General features: G+C 34.8%; 1 protein-coding gene across 23 annotated transcripts in view; it reads left to right on the plus strand.

The window, feature by feature from the left end:
• SEC31A (SEC31 homolog A, COPII coat complex component) overlaps positions 1–18,830 on the plus strand; it is a 67,533-nt gene that overhangs the window by 24,778 nt on the left and 23,925 nt on the right. For 12 of the 23 annotated variants that reach the window (XM_068542736.1, XM_068542750.1, XM_068542737.1 and 9 more), the window contains 13 exons: positions 455–554; positions 2,868–3,029; positions 3,231–3,383; positions 5,338–5,574; positions 6,474–6,548; positions 7,979–8,017; positions 8,505–8,582; positions 11,211–11,286; positions 11,719–11,897; positions 13,115–13,241; positions 14,191–14,336; positions 15,592–15,765; positions 17,931–18,107. In XM_068542736.1, the coding sequence (XP_068398837.1) occupies positions 455–554; positions 2,868–3,029; positions 3,231–3,383; positions 5,338–5,574; positions 6,474–6,548; positions 7,979–8,017; positions 8,505–8,582; positions 11,211–11,286; positions 11,719–11,897; positions 13,115–13,241; positions 14,191–14,336; positions 15,592–15,765; positions 17,931–18,107 (1,723 nt within the window). The remainder of the gene's footprint in view (positions 1–454; positions 555–2,867; positions 3,030–3,230; positions 3,384–5,337; positions 5,575–6,473; positions 6,549–7,978; positions 8,018–8,504; positions 8,583–11,210; positions 11,287–11,718; positions 11,898–13,114; positions 13,242–14,190; positions 14,337–15,591; positions 15,766–17,930; positions 18,108–18,830) is intronic. The other 11 variants (XM_068542748.1, XM_068542752.1, XM_068542755.1 and 8 more) reach the window with 2 other exon arrangements.

Consider the following 18,830-nt stretch of genomic DNA (forward strand, 5'->3'; position numbering starts at 1 on the left):
AGATTTCCTACCCATCCATAGGTAAAACTTTTATTGTACATATCCTTATATATACATAACCCCATTTATGCAAGTATTTAATGTAATTATATGTTTTATACAAACTTATGTACAGAGTTAACCTTTTTTCATTGGTGAACAGTGTATAATAATAAGAAACAGATTTCTACAGCATAATTTTTAACTACATATTTCTCCTCAAAAGATGATCTGCAATTTATTATTACGCTGTCCATGTTGTTGCGCATTTGTTTTCAATTTTTGGTGTCATACACTGCATACTGTATTGAGTATCTTTGTAATGATCAAAGAGCATACACATTGCTAAGTTGCTTTCCAGAAAGATTATATGAAATTATACTTCTCTTAGCAGTGTGTGTCTCCAAAACCTAGAGAGAAATAATTTGGTTTTCTCAAGATTAAAAATTTCTTCATCTCTTTGTGTTTCTTATAGGGGGATTTTGGCAATTGCTTGGAGCATGGCAGATCCTGAATTGTTGCTGAGCTGTGGAAAAGATGCTAAGATTCTCTGTTCCAACCCAAACACAGGAGAGGTATGGGGAGGAAATGTTTCTCTCACTTACTGCTATTATAATATTTTATCTCTGGTTGAATAAGAAAATTTCCATATGAATTCTTTAGTACATGATTAAAATTAAGAACATGAAAGTAGACGGAGGTGTATGTGAAATGTAACTCTAGCAGAGATTTTATTATGAGCATTATCTAAGCTCAGCTGTTTCATCTGGGAATATCAATTATTGAAATAGTGTCTTTGAACCTAGTAATCACCCCCCACCGGCCATTTCCAATCAAAGGTGTTTAACTAGACTCAGAAATACTTGGTTTGATTTATTTAATGTGTTTTCTGGATATAAGTGTCCTCAAAGTAGGAGTGTTCAAGGTTTGGGTCTTTTTCTTGCTTTACCTTTCCTGAAGATCCTCCTTGATTTTTGGAAATCAGTGGACGTAGGTTTTTAATCTCTCTTCTGAACTGTACAGCAAGAATATAATACTTTATAATAAAATATTTCTCATATGTTCTACCCATGGAAACTTAGATGGGGAATTTTACCTTATTAAATATAAATATTATATAAATATAATTTCATTTGCTTTGGGTTGTGGGCTAAAAATCTCTTTTACCTATTATTTTTCTTCTTCTTAGTAGTTGAATGGTTTCCCTCTCTTTCGCTAGTGGGCAAGAGACTTCTAATTACAGCTTTTAAACTTTTATTGCAAGTGCCTTCCTGGTTGCCCTGATGGTATGCTAGTAAAAATAAGTATCTTCGATGGGTTTTTGTTGTTTTTAATTAATTAATTTATGTATTTATTTATTTTTGGCTGCATTGGGTCTTTGTTGCTGCACGCAGGTTTTTCTCTAGTTGTGGCGAGCAGGGCTACTCTTCGATGCGGTGTGCGGGCTTCTCATTGCTGTGGCTTCTCTTGTTGCAGAGCACGGGCTCTAGGCGCGTGGGCTCAGTAGTTGTGGCTCACGGGCTCTAGACCGCAGGCTCAGTAGTTGTGGCGCACGGGCTTAGTTGCTCCGCACTATGTGGGATCTTCCCGGACCAGGGCTGGAACCCGTGTCTCCTGCATTGGCAGGCGGATTCTTAACCACTGCGCCACCAGGGAAGCCCTCTTCGATAGGTTTTAATCTGTAACATTAAAATTAAAGCAAGCACTTTTGTTATTTGATTTGTGGTTTAAAGTTTTCAGATGCAGTGATGTCTGTAAGAATATAGAAACATTAATGTTAGAGGAGACAGGAGAAAAAATAATAATTTTTGCTTCATAAGATTTGTAGACCAAATAATAAAAGTGTTTCATTTTACACTGTGCTTTCCCAAGTGAGTTCAAAATTCATGGAAATTACTGTTCTTTTTCAACTATGTAATTTGATAAAATGATTTTTTGCATATGCTTTGTTGTGTGTGCTTGGACTTTGAAGGAATAAACTTTTAGTGCATGCTGCAACTAAAAATTGTAGTAGATTCTTATTCAAATGGAAATTAGGAATAGACAAGTGATTCAGATATCAGGAAGCTAATAGTCTTATAAGTCAGTTTAAGCATCAAAGAGGAGCAGGCTAAATGCCTTTTCACTTAATTTTGTTTTCTTATAAAATAAAACATTATTTTAAATGTCAAGGAAGCCAAAGTTAAGCAAATTTGATTTATTTCTTAAAGCCATAAAACCTGTGCTCCTAAGAGCATCAGTTACCATCACACTGAGTTAGCAACAAGTATTACATTATTACATTGTAAAGTTAGTAAACAATTATTACATTATTTATATCAGCCATTTTTAATAGTTTATCTATATTCTTTTCCTTTTAAAGAAAACTGATAATGCCAAATTCTCTTTTGATTCTGCAGTAATAAGAATGATGTGTACATGTTCTCTCCCTTGACAAGAAGCCAAACTTCTCGGTGAATTCTTCCTTGTCAAGAATTTTTTTTGAAATTTGATCTTCAAATAATCTAAACGTGGTTCTTTGGATCTTGGCAGGCAAAGTCGGTTGGCTAGGACCCCATTGATCTTTTAGAGTTCAGCAAGTTGACTCTAATAGAGTATTCTGGTCTTTCGGGTGCATCCTCTACTACCATTTCAATAAAAACAGGAAAACCTCATTTTTTAAGGTGTACTTATTCCAAATCTGGTCAAAATTTTGAGCAGCATTGTTTTTTTTTTTTTTATCATAAGGAACTTTTCTTGTACTTTCAAGAAATTTTTACAATTGTTGTTTTTCCTGGCTGGATACTTTCTAAAAGTAAATGTTTAATAAAGTTGTACTTGTTGATCATATTAATTCAGGTGTTTTGGCTATAAAGTGGCTATACTTTTTTTTTTTTTTTGCGGTCTAGGTGTTATATGAACTTCCCACCAACACACAGTGGTGCTTTGATATTCAGTGGTGTCCCAGAAATCCTGCTGTCTTATCAGCTGCTTCCTTCGATGGGCGTATTAGTGTTTATTCTATCATGGGAGGGAGTATAGACGGTTTAAGGCAGAAACAAGTTGACAAGGTAATAAGAAGTGTTAAGGTTTTTTATTACAACACCTGAAAAAAATCATCTTACTGTGTAATTATTTTGAAAATAACTATACTGATCAATGATACCGATTAATTGGATAATTGTGATAAAAAATTTCTTGGATATGACTTGAAAACATGTAATATAGTCTTGCATAAGTTTAAAAAAATCTCACTTTATTTTATTTTTTAGCTTTCATCATCTTTTGGGAATCTTGATCCGTTTGGCACAGGACAGCCCCTTCCCCCGTTACAAATTCCTCAGCAGACTGCTCAGCATCGTATAGTGTTGCCTCTGAAGAAGCCACCCAAGTGGGTCCGAAGACCTGTTGGGGCTTCCTTTTCAGTAGGTGGATTTGCTTTTATGGTCCATAAACACAAAGGACTTACAGTAAAGTGTTACTATAGGATCACTCAGATGGAAGAGGGCTGAGTTTGAGATATGTTTGTGAGTTTTCATCACTCAAAAAGGTTTCTTGGGAAAAGTGAAACTTACTCCCTTTTTTTCTTTTTTCTTTTAAATTGTAATAAAATATACATAACAAAATTTACAATTTTAACCATTTTAAAACTTACAGTTCAGCAGTATTGAGTACATTCACCTTGTTGTGCAACCTTTGCACCATTCTCCCTACCCCACTTTATTAAACTTGTCTTCCTTCTCTATCTCTCCTTCCTTCATTCCTTCTTTTCTTTTTGAGAGGGTCTACATTCTAATTTGTTACAAGGTCCACTATGGTTGCACATCTAAACTATAGCCTCCAACCTAGCAGCACTTATGACAGCACTAAAGCTGATGTTTTGATTCTCCATCTCTTGTACTTGGTTCCAGACTCATGTGGGGAAGAAAGGAGTGTTATTTGTTGTCTTTATAATACTTCAGTATTAGTGAGTGGACATGCACTTTTCATTCCAAAGATAAATATATAGTGAACATCCTCTGTTTGTCAGGTACCACTTTAGGCACTGGAAACATACCTGTGAACTAGATAGAGTCTCTGTCCTCAAGTAGCTTATATTGGGGGGCGGGGAGGCTTTTCTGTACAGTTTGATTTTTCTTTTAAACCTTGTCCATACATAATTTTATAATAATAAATGTTTTAATTACTTAGGGAAGGAAGGAACTAACTAGATGGATGGTTAGGATTCAGTAAGTAAAGTGGAAAGTGATAAAAGCAAAGATTCAAAGGCAGGAAAGCAGATAGTGGAGAAGACCAGACAAGAGGGATGAGAGATTAATTAAATCCAAAAGTGACGTAATCGAAGGTCTATTATTTAGGAAGATGAAAGTATGTAGTATGGTTTGGAAGGGGAAAAGACAAGAGTAGATGTGCAGTCATACAGCAGTTCAGTGCAAAAAGAATTAGGCAGAAAAATAGCAATGTAAAAGGAAGAAATAAATCCAAGAGATTTCAGAAGAGATCAATACCTAGACCTGAGGAATGAATTTGAGAGGCCAAAGGAAGAGTTCTGAGCCTGCTTAATAGGAGAATGACAGCAAACGTGTACATGGGAGCCCCCCCATAGAGAAATGAAGATCCCAATGAGTGGCAAAACCTAAGTGCTTATATGCTAGGTTGAACAAAGAACGGCAGTTGTGGAACAGTAACTAAAATATGTAGAGACTGATGGAGATAATTTTTATTTAACAAGGTCTGTTTGTATAGAGTTCTCCCATCCTGGACTCCCATATCTGGTGATAAGAATGTATCTTTCCTCCTGGTGTAGGGAGAGCAGCTCTCAACATGTGAGTTTCAACTCCTGCTTTCAGAAAGAAAAGAGGAGGTCAGGGTGCCTTTCTTGCTCCTGTTGTTTTTCAGTATTCTTCAACTCAAAATAATCCTTACGTCAAATGGCATATTTTGTAGCGGCATAATCCACCACCTTTTAAAGCTTAGAGCCTAGAGTAGAAAGGGAGGCAAATACGTACAGCTAATAGTTGAATCAAAAGAGAGAGAGATATATAATATACTGAGGGCATCTGGGATGGCAGAGGTGACATTTGCCCAGGCTTTGAAGAGGAGTAGCATTTAGTATGTGGGAGTTAGTAAAAGCAAGTAGGTGAGAAATTGTGGGGCACAGCAACTGGGGCCTTTTATGTAGAAGGTGGGTGGTGTGAAGAGGAATAATAATTGAAGGCTGGGGTCAGATTGTGGAGTAGGGGAGTGTATCACCAAATTGCATCCAGAGTGAGATGTATTTAGGCCAGAGTTCTTTTCCTTTAGCCGGTTTACAGTCAGTACGTTTGAGGGCCACATCCTTGTCGTTGGAACTGATTTTGTTTACTTGTTCTGTTCTAGTTTGGAGGCAAACTGGTTACCTTTGTGAATGTCAGAACACAGCCTCAGCAGGGAGCTGAGCAGCAGCTGCAGCAACACCACGTCTGCATCAGTCAGGTCGTAACAGAAGAAGAGTTTCTTAGCCGGTCAGACCAACTTCAGCAGGTCGTGCAGTCACAAGGATTTGTCAGTTATTGTCAGAAGAAGATTGATGCGTCTCAGACTGAGTTTGAAAAAAATGTGTGGTCCTTTTTGAAGGTGAAGTTGTTGTTAAGCAATTTCATTTCATTATCTGCAAATTCAGCTATTTCCATCATATTCTAAATCCGTCTTCCTGTTGAAGAAACAATCGAGAGAATGTGATTTGGGGATCTCCTGATGAAATTAAACCATATGGAGAGTACATGACCTGACACTTTATGTCAAGAGTTCTTCCTTCTCTGCTTTGAAAAGCCTAATATGCAATACTTTTTTAATAAGTAAAAAATAATATAATAGCTATTTTTAAGTGAGAGAGACATAACATTCAGCAGACCTATTTTAAAATTAGAACATAGAGCTTAGTATAATAAAAACACAGAATATTTAATTTTTGTAGTAGGTCCAATTAAGGAAAATGGGGAAAGAGGAAATAGGTATAGGGGAGAGAGGTTGGAGGCGTTTCTCATTCCTTTTACTGAGTTGCGTTTACGACAGTAGAATAATAAATAGAATTTTCCGGTTTGTCATTTTGTCTCCACGGGAATATCTATTTCTCAATTCTCAGTTTTCCAAAGAAAAGAAATCTTGAATGCAATAAGGTTAAATTTATTTTTATATTTTGTGAGTATTAGTTTTAAGAAAGAGTTTTAGGACATCCCATGTTTCACATAATGTGAGTTTTGCATTCATGTAACCTTTGGACATGACTTTGTTTTTACAAAAGTTAGTTTAAAAGTAAGTTTTATTCAACCTGGGTAATTAATTACTAGTAGGCTTACTATTTTAAAAAATAACTTCTTTAAAAAAACATCTTTGGATTCTCTTACAAACAACCTTCTGGTTGATACAGTAAACTTTAGGTAATTTTAATAATTCTGCTTGGAATTTGAGCAGTTAATTAAAAATTAGGCCTTTAAATGCAATTCTTTGTTTCAAGAATATGTCTTTTTTTAAAGGTAAACTTTGAGGAGGATTCTCGTGGAAAATACCTTGAACTTCTAGGATATAGAAAAGAAGACCTAGGAAAGAAGGTAAACTTTTAGAAAAGTTTAAAGGCTGTGCTTACACAAATAAAATATTTATGTAGTATAGGTGTTTTTATTTTTTAAAAAGTTCTACACAGATTGTTTCAAATCATTCAGTAAACATTTAATAAGAATTTATGCTTGGTTTCCAAAGTTTTGCATACACGTTGTTAAAGGTGAAACTCCTCATTGTACCTGAATTTAGAAGCTGCTAGAACCACCTTTAATTAAAACTCGATTTAAAGAGCTGTGTCAGGGAGAATTGGGCCTTGAAAGAAAAGAGGCTGTGAACCTCAAACACTGGGAATGACACTTAGTTTTTTAAGAGGAGGTGTAGCCAGCGGCCCTGGAGGAAAGAGAGAGGGAAACTGTTAAGAGATCACCCTGCATTCACTACAGCTTAAGTGATGAAAAAGAGGGTACTATTTTGCACCCCAGCTGTTTATGCCTTCAGCCCGCAATTCCCAAACTGTTTATTAAGTTGGTCCAGCTCACAAGTAACTAGTAAATATTTTGGAACAAGGGTGTTTTATTGTACTAAACCTGAATAAACAAAAAGCCCAAGTGATTTGCTTAACATTTTAATGTTAAAAAAAAAAAAGATTACTTTTTAAAAAAGGAGGTTATATTCCAGTTTTATAGTTTTCTTCTCAGAGGGGCTTAATAATTATTCCACAATGTTGACATAAACAGCAATTAAAACACTCTGACTCTGGAAACCTTGAAGGATATATTTAGGATTCTTTGTATAATTTGTATTAACCCTTTGTCATTCTTTGAAAATGACTGAAGTTTTTTATAGCATTGCAGAGTTATCACATATGCGGAACAGGTTGGATACTGTGCACTGTGGGCAGTCAGTGCCGAGCACATTGAAGATTAGTGCCCCTTTGATGTCAGATAGACCTGGGCTCACATCACAGCTCCGCTGCTTACTGGTCGTGTGTCTTTGCTCACTCCTTTAGATTTTTTATACTTAACTTTATTATTAGTCTAAACTTCTTGATGCTATAACTTGGTTTGCAAGAGATTAATATGAAAGTTTTACTGTACACCTGATAGCAAAAAATGAGGAAATAAAATTTGATTGTCAAAATACTTCTAGTAGCAGTTCTTTCCATAGTGAGTCTCTGAAGAAATATTTTTTTAAATTATAGTTATTTTATTTAAAACAAAGTAGAAGAAAACATGCTTGTTTTGAGGTTAGTTTTACAATTTGAATAGCAGAGTAAGATGACGTGTGAGCAATAAAATAGATCCATGTAACTGAAACTAGCACCATTGAGAATCAGTTCTGCAAAAATTTTATTCTTTTCTTAAACATGCTACCCCTGATTTTGGATTTTTGCCAATGAGAATGGAGTAAGAGGTGAACATTTGCTATATGCCTTGAAATAGAATTCCATTTGGTAGCTGAGTTGTTGCCTTTATTTCAGATTGCTTTGGCCTTGAACAAAGTGGATGGACCTGATGTGGTAAGAGAATGCCTAAACCTTCTAAAATTTTGGTTTAGGTCATAAAGAAGAAAATATAATTTAGGAAATTTGGTTTTTTGCTTTACAGTTTAAAAACAAATGCTTATTGTAGGCATTTTAATACATGAATAATTCTCATTTTAAAATAGCATAAGTTAAAGCTAGTAGAGCTAGTTATAGCTAGTAGAAATTCCTATGTTTGAATTTCACAACAGAGGTAAAATGAAGTCAGTGACTGCTCAGATACTTAAGGTTAAGCTCTTTGTTGCTGAGGGACGTTCGGCAGGAAAGAAGTGTTAGGTCTTAGCAGTAATGGCTCTCTGCTTTTCCTCTAATGATGTTCCTCAGATAAATTTACTTAGTGTTGCGTCTTATGATTAAACTAGCTCTGAATGTTGTTGGTTGGGTCTTTTGTCTTCCTTGTTCACTAATAACCTTTTAATGCTACATTCTTCAATTTCCTCTGTCATTGTTTTGTGTACCAAAGGCTCTTAAAGACTCTGACCAAGTAGCACAGAGTGATGGGGAGGAGAGCCCTGCTGCTGAAGAGCAGCTCTTGGGAGAGGTACTTATTTTTCTCATTTTTAAGTACATTGGGAAAATATGTGATATTTGTTCATCTCACATTGAAATATGGAAAATTTTCTTGACTACTTGTTCCAAAATAAAGCTGGAGTTTTCTTAGAGATGTTTAAGGTAGAAGTCTGTTTACTAATTTGATGGACGTATCATCTCTAAAATTTTTAGTTCTCTGACCTAGCTTCTGGATTATACGGTTTAAAATTAACAGCTGATGTGAGATTGACTTAGTTTGGTCAGATGCATAGCAGGATGCCAAATTGAAAAGATACTTTTTTCAGAAATCCACATTGCATTGCATGTAAAGTTAATGTTTTTTCTTGACACATTAATACTTACAACTCACTATCAGTGGCATAAGCTTCTGAATTAATCTTGAACTTTGAGTCCAAGTAAAGAATATTTCCCTAAATAATCTGATCGTCCTGATTCACTATAAATGCATCCTGAGTTGTAGTGACAATTTTTATAACTAGGTAAAAAGAGTCCTTGAACACAGAGTTGTATCATTAATTTTTTTCCTTTTAATTTTCTGGGGTTTTTTAAACCACTAATAAGTAATTCTATAATTTACTTTTCTTGCTCTCTAATTATATTTCATCTGAGAAAATTAATCAACAAGTTCTTGTTTCTCATCTCATATTTGACTTTTTCATTGTTCTTTGTGATATGGGGATATTCTGATTATATAAAGTTTCTTACAACCTTTTACTAAGTTATAATTCCTCAGTAAACAGACTATTACAAGATGATTATTAAAAATACTTTCCTTAGAAGTGGATCTTCTAGCACTTATTTAACTCAGGAATACAGGATATGGGTAAAATCTTGCTGAAAATTTGAACTAATTTTGGGAATACATAGAATTGTAGAATACATTAAAGAAACGTACTTTCATTTATATACAGCTGGACTAACTGTGTATTATCAAAGAGAGGGCCATTTGTAAATACACTCGTGAATTAATAGGTAAATATATATTGAACAAAACAGTAGTCATCAATGTGTGCTTTCAGAATATTTGAAAAAATATTGTTTAAGGTGGTAATATCTTCCCCTTTATCTTGATGATGCTATTATTATGTAAAATAAAACATAGTAGCTTACACACTAAAGATACCCAGCACATAATAAGTTGTGCATTTTTTCACTTTATGTGTATTTCAGAAGTCCATATATAAAAGTTTATTAGTTGCTTTTTGAAAGCAAATTTGAAAAATTGTTAAAAGATTTTTTTGGTAAGTTTGTTAGTGAATATAATCAGATCAGTATCTGATTTATTCCTCAGTATGAATAACAAGTTTTACAATTTTTTAATTTCAGTTTTTAAATTCTAAAATGCTTCTCTTTTGTTGGAGAGAGAATTAAGGTTATAGTTATTCTCCTGTAATAGTCAGTATTAACTAATTAAGTGTTATTTACAGATGATGCTGTGCCATGCTCTACACTAAAATTATCCGATTCAAAAATGCTCCTGACTTTGAATTCTAGGCACTAACATTCAGATGTGTAGGTAACACGAGCACAGAAGATAGATATTTTATCTCATGTAAGACAGATACGTTTTTTTCTTTGAATTTCTCTATAATCTCTGATACATTTTATTTTTTGTCTTCTTTTGAATTTTTATGCATAGAAGAGAAAACATTTAAAGTATTTGCCAGCAGTATGCCTCCATTATATCTCTTTACTTCTAAAGAAAGAAAATACTGAATTTATTTTTACTCAGTCTTACAAGTAGTTTCAGAAATTTATAACAGAACTGTATATATTTTTACCAGACCAACCTGCTGTTCCAGGTATGACTAATTTAAGAGAACACAAAATCTCTAATTGAATTTCAGTATATTCATAAATAGTCTGTTTATATTGCATTTATATAAGGACGCCAGGTGGTTTTCTTTTTTCACGACTGAGTCAGTTAAAACCGAAAGACTCTTAAAACTATACCTATTAGACAGAATTTTTAGATGTGTTGAAGCAAGGTTGTTTTAAGATCTAAATTAGAAAAATGTAAAAAAAAAAAAAAAATAGATCTAAATATAGTATAATTTAAAACATTTTGTGGGACTTCCCTGGTGGTCCAGTGGCTAAGACCCTGTGCTCCCAATGCAGGGGGCCTCGGTTCAGTCCCTGGTCAGGGAACTAGATCCCACATGCGGCAACTAAGAGTTTGCATGCCTCAACTAAAGATCCCGCACGCGGTAGCGAAGATCCTGTGAGCCTCAACTAAGACCTGGTGCAGCCAAATAAATAAATAAATATTTTAAAATAAATAAATAAAACATTTTTTGTGTTTCAAGCTACTGTTAGTTGAGGTATCCAAGAAAACAAAAATTCTTCAGCTTCAGTATCTTCTGAGCTCCCAGTATGGATATGTACACTTAAGTTTGTTTAACATTATTTCTGAGGACTTTGGATTTTATTTACGATTGTACAATGAGAGTTAATACTTAAGGAAGTCATAGATCTTAGTTTAAACTTGGATCTGAGAAATTTTCTGGAATAACTTGGCATGTCATCTAGTCAGTGAATAATCATATTTAAATTTTGTTTTGCTGGTAAATTATTCCAGTTTCATCTGGCTAAATTGCTGCCGTTTTCATCTCCTTAGCGCATTAAAGAGGAAAAGCAAGAATCTGAATTTCTACCATCAGCTGGAGGAACATTTAACATCTCCATCAGTGGGGGTAAGACTGTTGGTTTTGATTTCTAATTTTTTTTAACCATTTGAAAAAATAGTCCCTGAGTTTAAGTTAGAAACGTTTTGTCACAGGTGGTAGAGGGTTGAAAAGAACTCAGTTATCATTTAGTACATGTAATCACTACCTTAAAAATGATGGTATGATCTGAAACCTATGTGATAGAAACTGTAAATGATCTTTATTATTACATTTTAGGCAACCTGGAAGGTATGTTATTTTACCTGATTTTACTTATATGTATCTCAGTATATTTCCATAGATATCAACAGTTTGTGTTAGAAATTAATCCACCAGTAATATTCAGAAATCAGCATTGTGTTCTCCATTGTGTGTGTATGTAAAACTTCATAGGTGTAGTGTTTTTTTCTTGTAACAAAAAACTTTATTTAACTTGGGTGTGTTATTTCTTTATTGCAGATATTGATGGTTTAATTACTCAGGCTTTGCTGACGGGTAACTTTGAGAGTGCTGTTGACCTTTGTTTACATGATAACCGCATGGCTGATGCCATTATATTGGCCATAGCAGGTGGACAAGAACTCTTGGCTCGAACCCAGAAAAAGTACTTCGCAAAATCCCAAAGCAAAATCACCAGGGTATGTTATTTTAGAAATAAACAAACAGTAGCATTTGTTTATAAAAGCAAAGCACTCTTATTATAGATAATTGAGATTCAGAAAACAGTAAAGAACAAAAAAACCCACCCATAATTCCTTGACCCAGAAATAGTTATTGTTGATAGCTTGGCATGATTATCCCAGTTGTTGTTGTTTACATATATAATTTTTTAAATGAAAAACACTTTTTTTATTTTTATTGTAGAAAAGTTAGAACATAGAAAATGTTAAAGATAATAATTTTAATACCCCTGAATTCTTCCATCAGATTGGTACATATCCTTTTGTATCTCTTTCTATGTATTTGTAGAATTTTTAAAAACAGAATCAATTATACAGGTATATATGTGTGTGGTTTTACGTATAAATATTGTCACTTACATTGTAATCATTTTCCCGTATCGTTTAAAGATTCTTACAAAAATTTTTAAATTGCTCTATAATATTCTATAGTAGGGATTTATTATTTCCCTTATTTGGGGATGTTTAGGTAGTTTCTAATATTTTCCTAATGTAGTTAAGATAGCAGTAAACATCCTTGTTGTGCCTAAAGATTTGTGTGAATTTCTAATTGTTTAATGAGGCTGTAGTCCTAGGAACGGAATTTCTGGTGCAGAGGGTCTGTACATTTTTAAGCCCCTGCTTGATGATATTAAATTTCTTTCCATGAAAGTTGTCCCAGTGTTCAGCCCCAGCAGCTTTGGTTGCTGTCAGTGTCCCCAGCCTTGTCTTGTGTCACTCCCTCCCCTGTTATCTTTTAGCCACACTGGCTGCCTTTCCGTTCCTCATACACTCCATGTGCCTTTCTCTCCCAGGACTTTGCCCCTAGTGTTCCGTTGGTCGGCAGTGTTTTTTTCCTTCTCGATGAAATTAATTCTGACTTCATATCTTAAATGTCTGTACGCTCAGAAAGCTTTTCCTGATCCATCAGACTAAGTCATGTCCTCCTGTTAAGTGTTTTGGTAACACCCTATAGTTCTCCTTCTCAGCATTTTATAAAACATGTTAGTGTGATTTTGTTGTTGTTGAGGAAAATATCTTTTATGTCAGTTGGTTTAAGGATATACTTCGCTTTGCTGCTACTTTATTTTTCATGAAATACTGTGAGTAGTAGTTTTGAAAGATTGATTAGCCAGAGTTAATTTTTATCAATATACCAAAAGCTTTTAATTCTCCTTTTGTTTTCCTTTCCTAAGCTAATTACTGCAGTAGTGATGAAGAACTGGAAAGAGATTGTCGAGTCTTGTGATCTTAAAAATTGGAGAGAGGCTTTAGCTGCAGTATTGACTTATGCTAAACCAGATGAATTTTCTGCCCTTTGTGGTAAGAAAATGAGCTTTATATTTATATTACGTATATGGCGTGGTATATTGTAAATAAAATTAATGGCAGATTTTATTTAGAAATTTTTGTAAACCTACTAATAACAGATAAGAAAACAAAGTTCTCATTTGAATGCTTTTCTCAGTTATTATTAACTACGTTGCTTCTCCATACCTACTAGTCATTTTTTTAAATAATATTATTTAATGATTTTAGTTTCAGACAGACCAAACTGAGACTCTTGCTTCTGCCACTAACTAGCTATATGACCTAGGAAAAATTAATTTCTAAATCTTAGTCTATTCATATGTAAAATGGCACATAATCAGCTCTCACTTAATAAATGTTAGCTTGATAAAATTAATAATTATAACATTTGAGTAGAAATTACCATTAAAGACCATGACTGAACTGATGACTAAGGAATAGTATTCATTACGTACAAGAACAGAAGCTTTAGGCTGCTAGTATAAAAATGAACAACCTTGAAAGTATTATGAGAATGTAAAACTTAGAAGATACTTTCTATCATAAATAATGTAGAGTAGTCTAGCTATCATTGATGTTTATTCCAAATGTGCCATATTTTAGTCCACTGCTTACAAAAGCACCTGACATGATGAAATGCAGTTAAATGTTCATTAGGATTTTTCTATTCAAATATTTTTCCCACTTTTAATTTTTTCTAACATAATAAATATAAATCCATTCTACAGCTAGGTATAGAATCTTGTGAAATTGTTTATTATATAAAATTTGTCACTCATTTTCCACTCATTTAACAAATAAATATTTACTGAACATTTACATGACAGTGATTTTATTTCTGCCTGCTACTCATTGGTTATGAAGTTTGATCCATACCTCTGAAAATATTATTGGGCTGCTCATGACGTCATACACAGATTGCCTTGTGTATAATCTTATTTGTTTTCCTCTTGATCTATAGATCTTTTGGGAACCAGGCTTGAAAGTGAAGGTGATAGCCTCCTGCAGACTCAGGCATGTCTCTGCTATATTTGTGCAGGGAATGTAGAGAAACTAGTTGCATGTTGGACTAAAGCTCAAGATGGAAGCAATCCTTTGTCCCTTCAGGTTAGTATCTTTGAAACAAAAGGTGCTTCCTTTCTAGTACTGTCTTTCACCCTATTTATATTCTAGAGATTGATTTGTTCCAGAAGTTCATGCTTTCACCCTACTTAATTATGTTTTAGAAGCTCTTTTGCTGGATAATTACGTGTATTTATTGCTATGTTTGGAGAGGCAGAGTTTGAGATGATGGGATGGTAAAATGGGAGTGTAACTGTTTGTGAGAACCAAGCTGTGATGTGGTAGTTACTGAGGGAAGTAGGTGGCAAGAGCCTGAAAACAGCTATAAAGTTTACCTCTCGTCCTCCTGCTCCCTTCTCTGCCTCCAGTGATCCTGTCTGCCTTGGGCAAAGAAACGGTGCGGGGTAAGGAATGGGAGGGATCCCCAGTACCAGTGGGCAGTCTTCATGGTTCGGGGAAAATGAAAGTAAGAGGTAAATGGAATCCCATGTAGCACTAATACATGGGCAAGAGAGGAAGTGAAAAACTTGGGGGCTATTCTCTGGTGCTGAGTAACTATATATTTAGATTTTTTTATTCCTAAGCATTTAGTCAGCAGAGTCTCAAGAAATTTCAGTCTAATATTTCTTTTTGTCTCTGCAGAGAGATTTTCTCAGTATGGTTGTTGCTTTAAAGATCACTATTGAAACCGAAAGTCTTGTAGGAATCAAGGTTTTTCCTTCTAAGTGCTTCTGAGAGAAAACACACTTGTTTTCACACTTCTGGATTGGTGTACTTATGAAGGGCAGATGGTACTTGTACTTTATACCTGAAGCATAGCTCTCTAGTGTTGAAAGAATAGGTATTGAAGAGCATTATGAGAAACTTCGGGTTGAAATATTAAGCCTGTTTGGAGGCTTAGTAGTACTATTTTTATAGTATACATAGTATAATAGTATAATATTCCCTCTTATACATGCTGGAACCCAGTTTCTGCCTTCAGACATCAGCCTGTCACTTTCACTTTGGATATTTGCCTGTTTTAGCTCAGGAGACAAGTCTCTGGCAGTTTAAGGATGTTTGGGAGAAGATGGTAACCTATGCCTTAACCATGAGTAGGAGACCTTCCTCCTTGCTTTTTCAGTTACCTAAATGGTGGTCAACTCTTGCAGACCTTCTTAATATTGGTGATAAAAGGTACCGTACTTTTGGTAGGCTTTGGAAATCTTAGTAACTCCTTATCTTTTCCTGCTTCCTCTCAGTACACATCTTGTTATCATTGTCTGTTTCTCCTTCACTCTCCTTTCTTTTTCTCATTTAGGATCTGATTGAGAAAGTTGTCATCCTGCGAAAAGCTGTACAGCTCACCCAAGCCATGGACTCTAACACTGTAGGAGTCCTTTTGGCTGAGAAGATGAGTCAGTATGCCAGTTTGTTGGCAGCCCAGGGCAGTATTGCTGCAGCCCTGGCTTTTCTTCCTGATAGCACCAACCAGGTAATTAGAACTGGCCATTTTTCTTCTTTGAATGTGTGAGTAAGGTGAGTTCAGTAGATAGCACTCAGTATGAAACATAAATGTACTAGTAGGTGGAATGATTTGGAGCAGTTGAATTTCTGTCACCTAATAGGCGAATATTATTGACACGTCTTCAAGTGTAATTTCAGGTGTACCCAGGCTGTGTCAGAGAGATAGAATGCTTGTCCCTTTGTACTGAAGGGCTTAGTATTTGAGGAAAATAAGTAGGAAAAGGGGCAGCTTTTTGTTTCCTAAGCCAAATGCTGACTCTGTGCACAATACTCTTTGTAGGTATCTTCAAAGATATAAATGTTAATACTTAATCAAACAAATTGGGGTCGTGATTTTAAAATTCTCACAAATGACACCCCAGCTGTTAACAAAGTCATTCATTTTATATGCCGTTTCAGTCCGATGCTGTCTGTGGGTGAGTATATTTTTAAAGTATTCAAGGCAGAGAGAACTGTATCACATTCCTAATTTAGTGTCCTTATTTGGTGTGCAATAAAACTTGGGCTTTTTCATGATATTTGTTTCAATTCAATAAGTGACTGAATATGTAGTGATGAATAGGATTGCCAAGATCCTTTCCCCGAGGGAGTTTCCAAACTCAAAATGACAACAGAAGTATACATGGGATTCCAAAGTGATAGGGACAATGATAGAGGTAGTGGGAGCACAGAGGAGGGAAATCTAAACCCGATAATGCAGCATGGGTGGAAGCTGGGGTGGGGAGTGAGGAAGATTTTCCACAAGCAGGATATTTCTATCTGCATTGTGTATCTGCTAGAGCTTAATTCGGAGCCTTTTCTTATTTCTATACTTTTTGTTCTAAACTTTATTCTCTTTTTGACGAAATTTTTTAGTTAATTGTTTTCAGTATTTTGTCTGTTCTAGGGAATTGTCAGTAAATTTCACTGAGTAAAAATACTTATATCTGTGTTCCAGGACTGTGGAGGTATGACTCTCTAGTTGGTTTTGTGTACACTTACATGTAGGATCCAGCTCACATCTTTCTAAATTGTTCATGAGAATATGAAGTAGAATAGAAACAAAGTCTTTATCTTTATAATGACTTTGCTATAATAGTTTTATAGGATTTTTTACTTAATAAGATCTTATTATTATATTGAGGTATAAGACCCTTTATCTTAAGACTAAGTTACTCTAAGACCTTTAGACCTTCTAGCCTGAGAATTAAACTCTTTATTTTTAATACTGTTTATAATCACATACATTTTCTATACGTTATTCTTCATGCTTTTCTTTGGACTTTTAAAGAACATTCTTTATGCAAAACTTGTAATTTTGATGTTACTTCCTCCTATATATCTCAGTATACCCTTAGTATTTTCTGGGGAATATTTCCTGAGACTTTGTAATATCATTATAGTATATAGTTCCCCTCCATAAAAGGCAGGTTTACCTAAGTATACCTACAAAATTTAAATGATGTGTTTAAACCTTTAATGAATTTATAGAAATGTATAATTTTTATAGATATTAAATGAATTCTTGCTGAAACATTTTAACAGATTGCTTTTTTGTTGTTGTTTGTTAATAACCAGAACATGTATATGGTAAACTCATACTTACTATTGATCTATATAATTATAGATCTGTGTGAGCTACCCTGAGTTTGACATCTTACTCTTTTAATTTATTTCAAGCATCTCTTTTTTAATTAATTTTCATGTCTTTCATAGATCACCATTTTCTTCCATCACCATCTTTAGCAGTTGATTCTCTTTTGGAGCCTTTTTTCCCTGCAGAGAAACAAAGTTGTATTTTTTCAGCTGCTTTTGTGATTTGTGAGCATTACTCAACTGCAAGAGAAACAACAAAAGAGCAGTGATGATAAGTGACATTGATCTTGCATACTACCATGTGGTAGGCATGATTCAAATCCCTGCCTCAGTAAACTTACAAGTTACACTGTATACAATGGACCTTCAGTGTCAGTCTTGAGTATTAGAAACCATGATGTCAGACCCTAATGTGCCGGGGTTTATTGCATAATACACAGCATATGAACAAAACTCATATGAATGATCAAGCTTACTTTAAGGAGATCAACATGCTGTCATATATAGTCGGGTGAACTCTTAACAATTTGCTTTGCTTTCTTCCATTGCTTCTTATAGCCAAATATTGTGCAGCTTCGTGACAGACTTTGTAGAGCACAAGGAGATCCAGCACCAGGACAGCAGGAGTCACCTAAAGTTCCTTATGAGAGGCAGCAACTGCCCAAGGGCAGGCCTGGACCAGTTGCTGGCCACACACAGATGCCAAGAGTTCCAGCTCAACAATATTATCCCCATGTGAGTGATACGGTCCAGATTAAAGTAGGAACATTTATGTATTTCAAATTGGTGGTTTTAGTTTCTTGAGTAAGAGACCAGTGATAAAACTAGACAACGTATTTTTTTTTTTTTAAATAAATTTATTTATTTATTTATTTATTTATTTATTTATTTATGGCTGTGTTGGGTCTTCGTTTCTGTGCAAGGGCTTTCTCCAGTTGCGGCGAGCGGGGGCCACTCTTCATCGCGGTGCGCGGGCCTCTCACTGTCGCGGCCTCTCCCGTTGCGGAGCACAGGCTCCAGACGCGCAGGCTCAGTAGTTGTGGCTCACGGGCTTAGTTGCTCCGCGGCATGTGAGATCTTCCCAGACCAGGGCTCGAACCCGTGTCCCCTGCATTGGCAGGCAGATTCTTAACCACTGTGCCACCAGGGAAGCCCGACAACGTATTATTTTAATGGTTATAGTTTTTCTGTTCTTGAAAGTAGCATTTATGATGTTTTTTAAAAATTATCCCTTTAATCTAGTCAAATAATTTACAAACTAGATAAAATTAATTTAAGCTCTCTGGGGAGATTTCTTCTTATTTCTCCATCACTCAAGCTTAAATTACACATGTACATCTGTTCTCGAAATTTTTACAATTTGATTCATGTAACAAACTGTAAGTAAAGTAGTGGGAACAATTTTGTGGGTAATTTGGTCAATTTTTTAAAATGTTTTTAGAAAATAGTCTCTTTTTA

Source organism: Eschrichtius robustus, chromosome 4, assembly GCF_028021215.1.
Source record: "Eschrichtius robustus isolate mEscRob2 chromosome 4, mEscRob2.pri, whole genome shotgun sequence".
NCBI classification, from domain to species: domain Eukaryota; kingdom Metazoa; phylum Chordata; class Mammalia; order Artiodactyla; family Eschrichtiidae; genus Eschrichtius; species Eschrichtius robustus.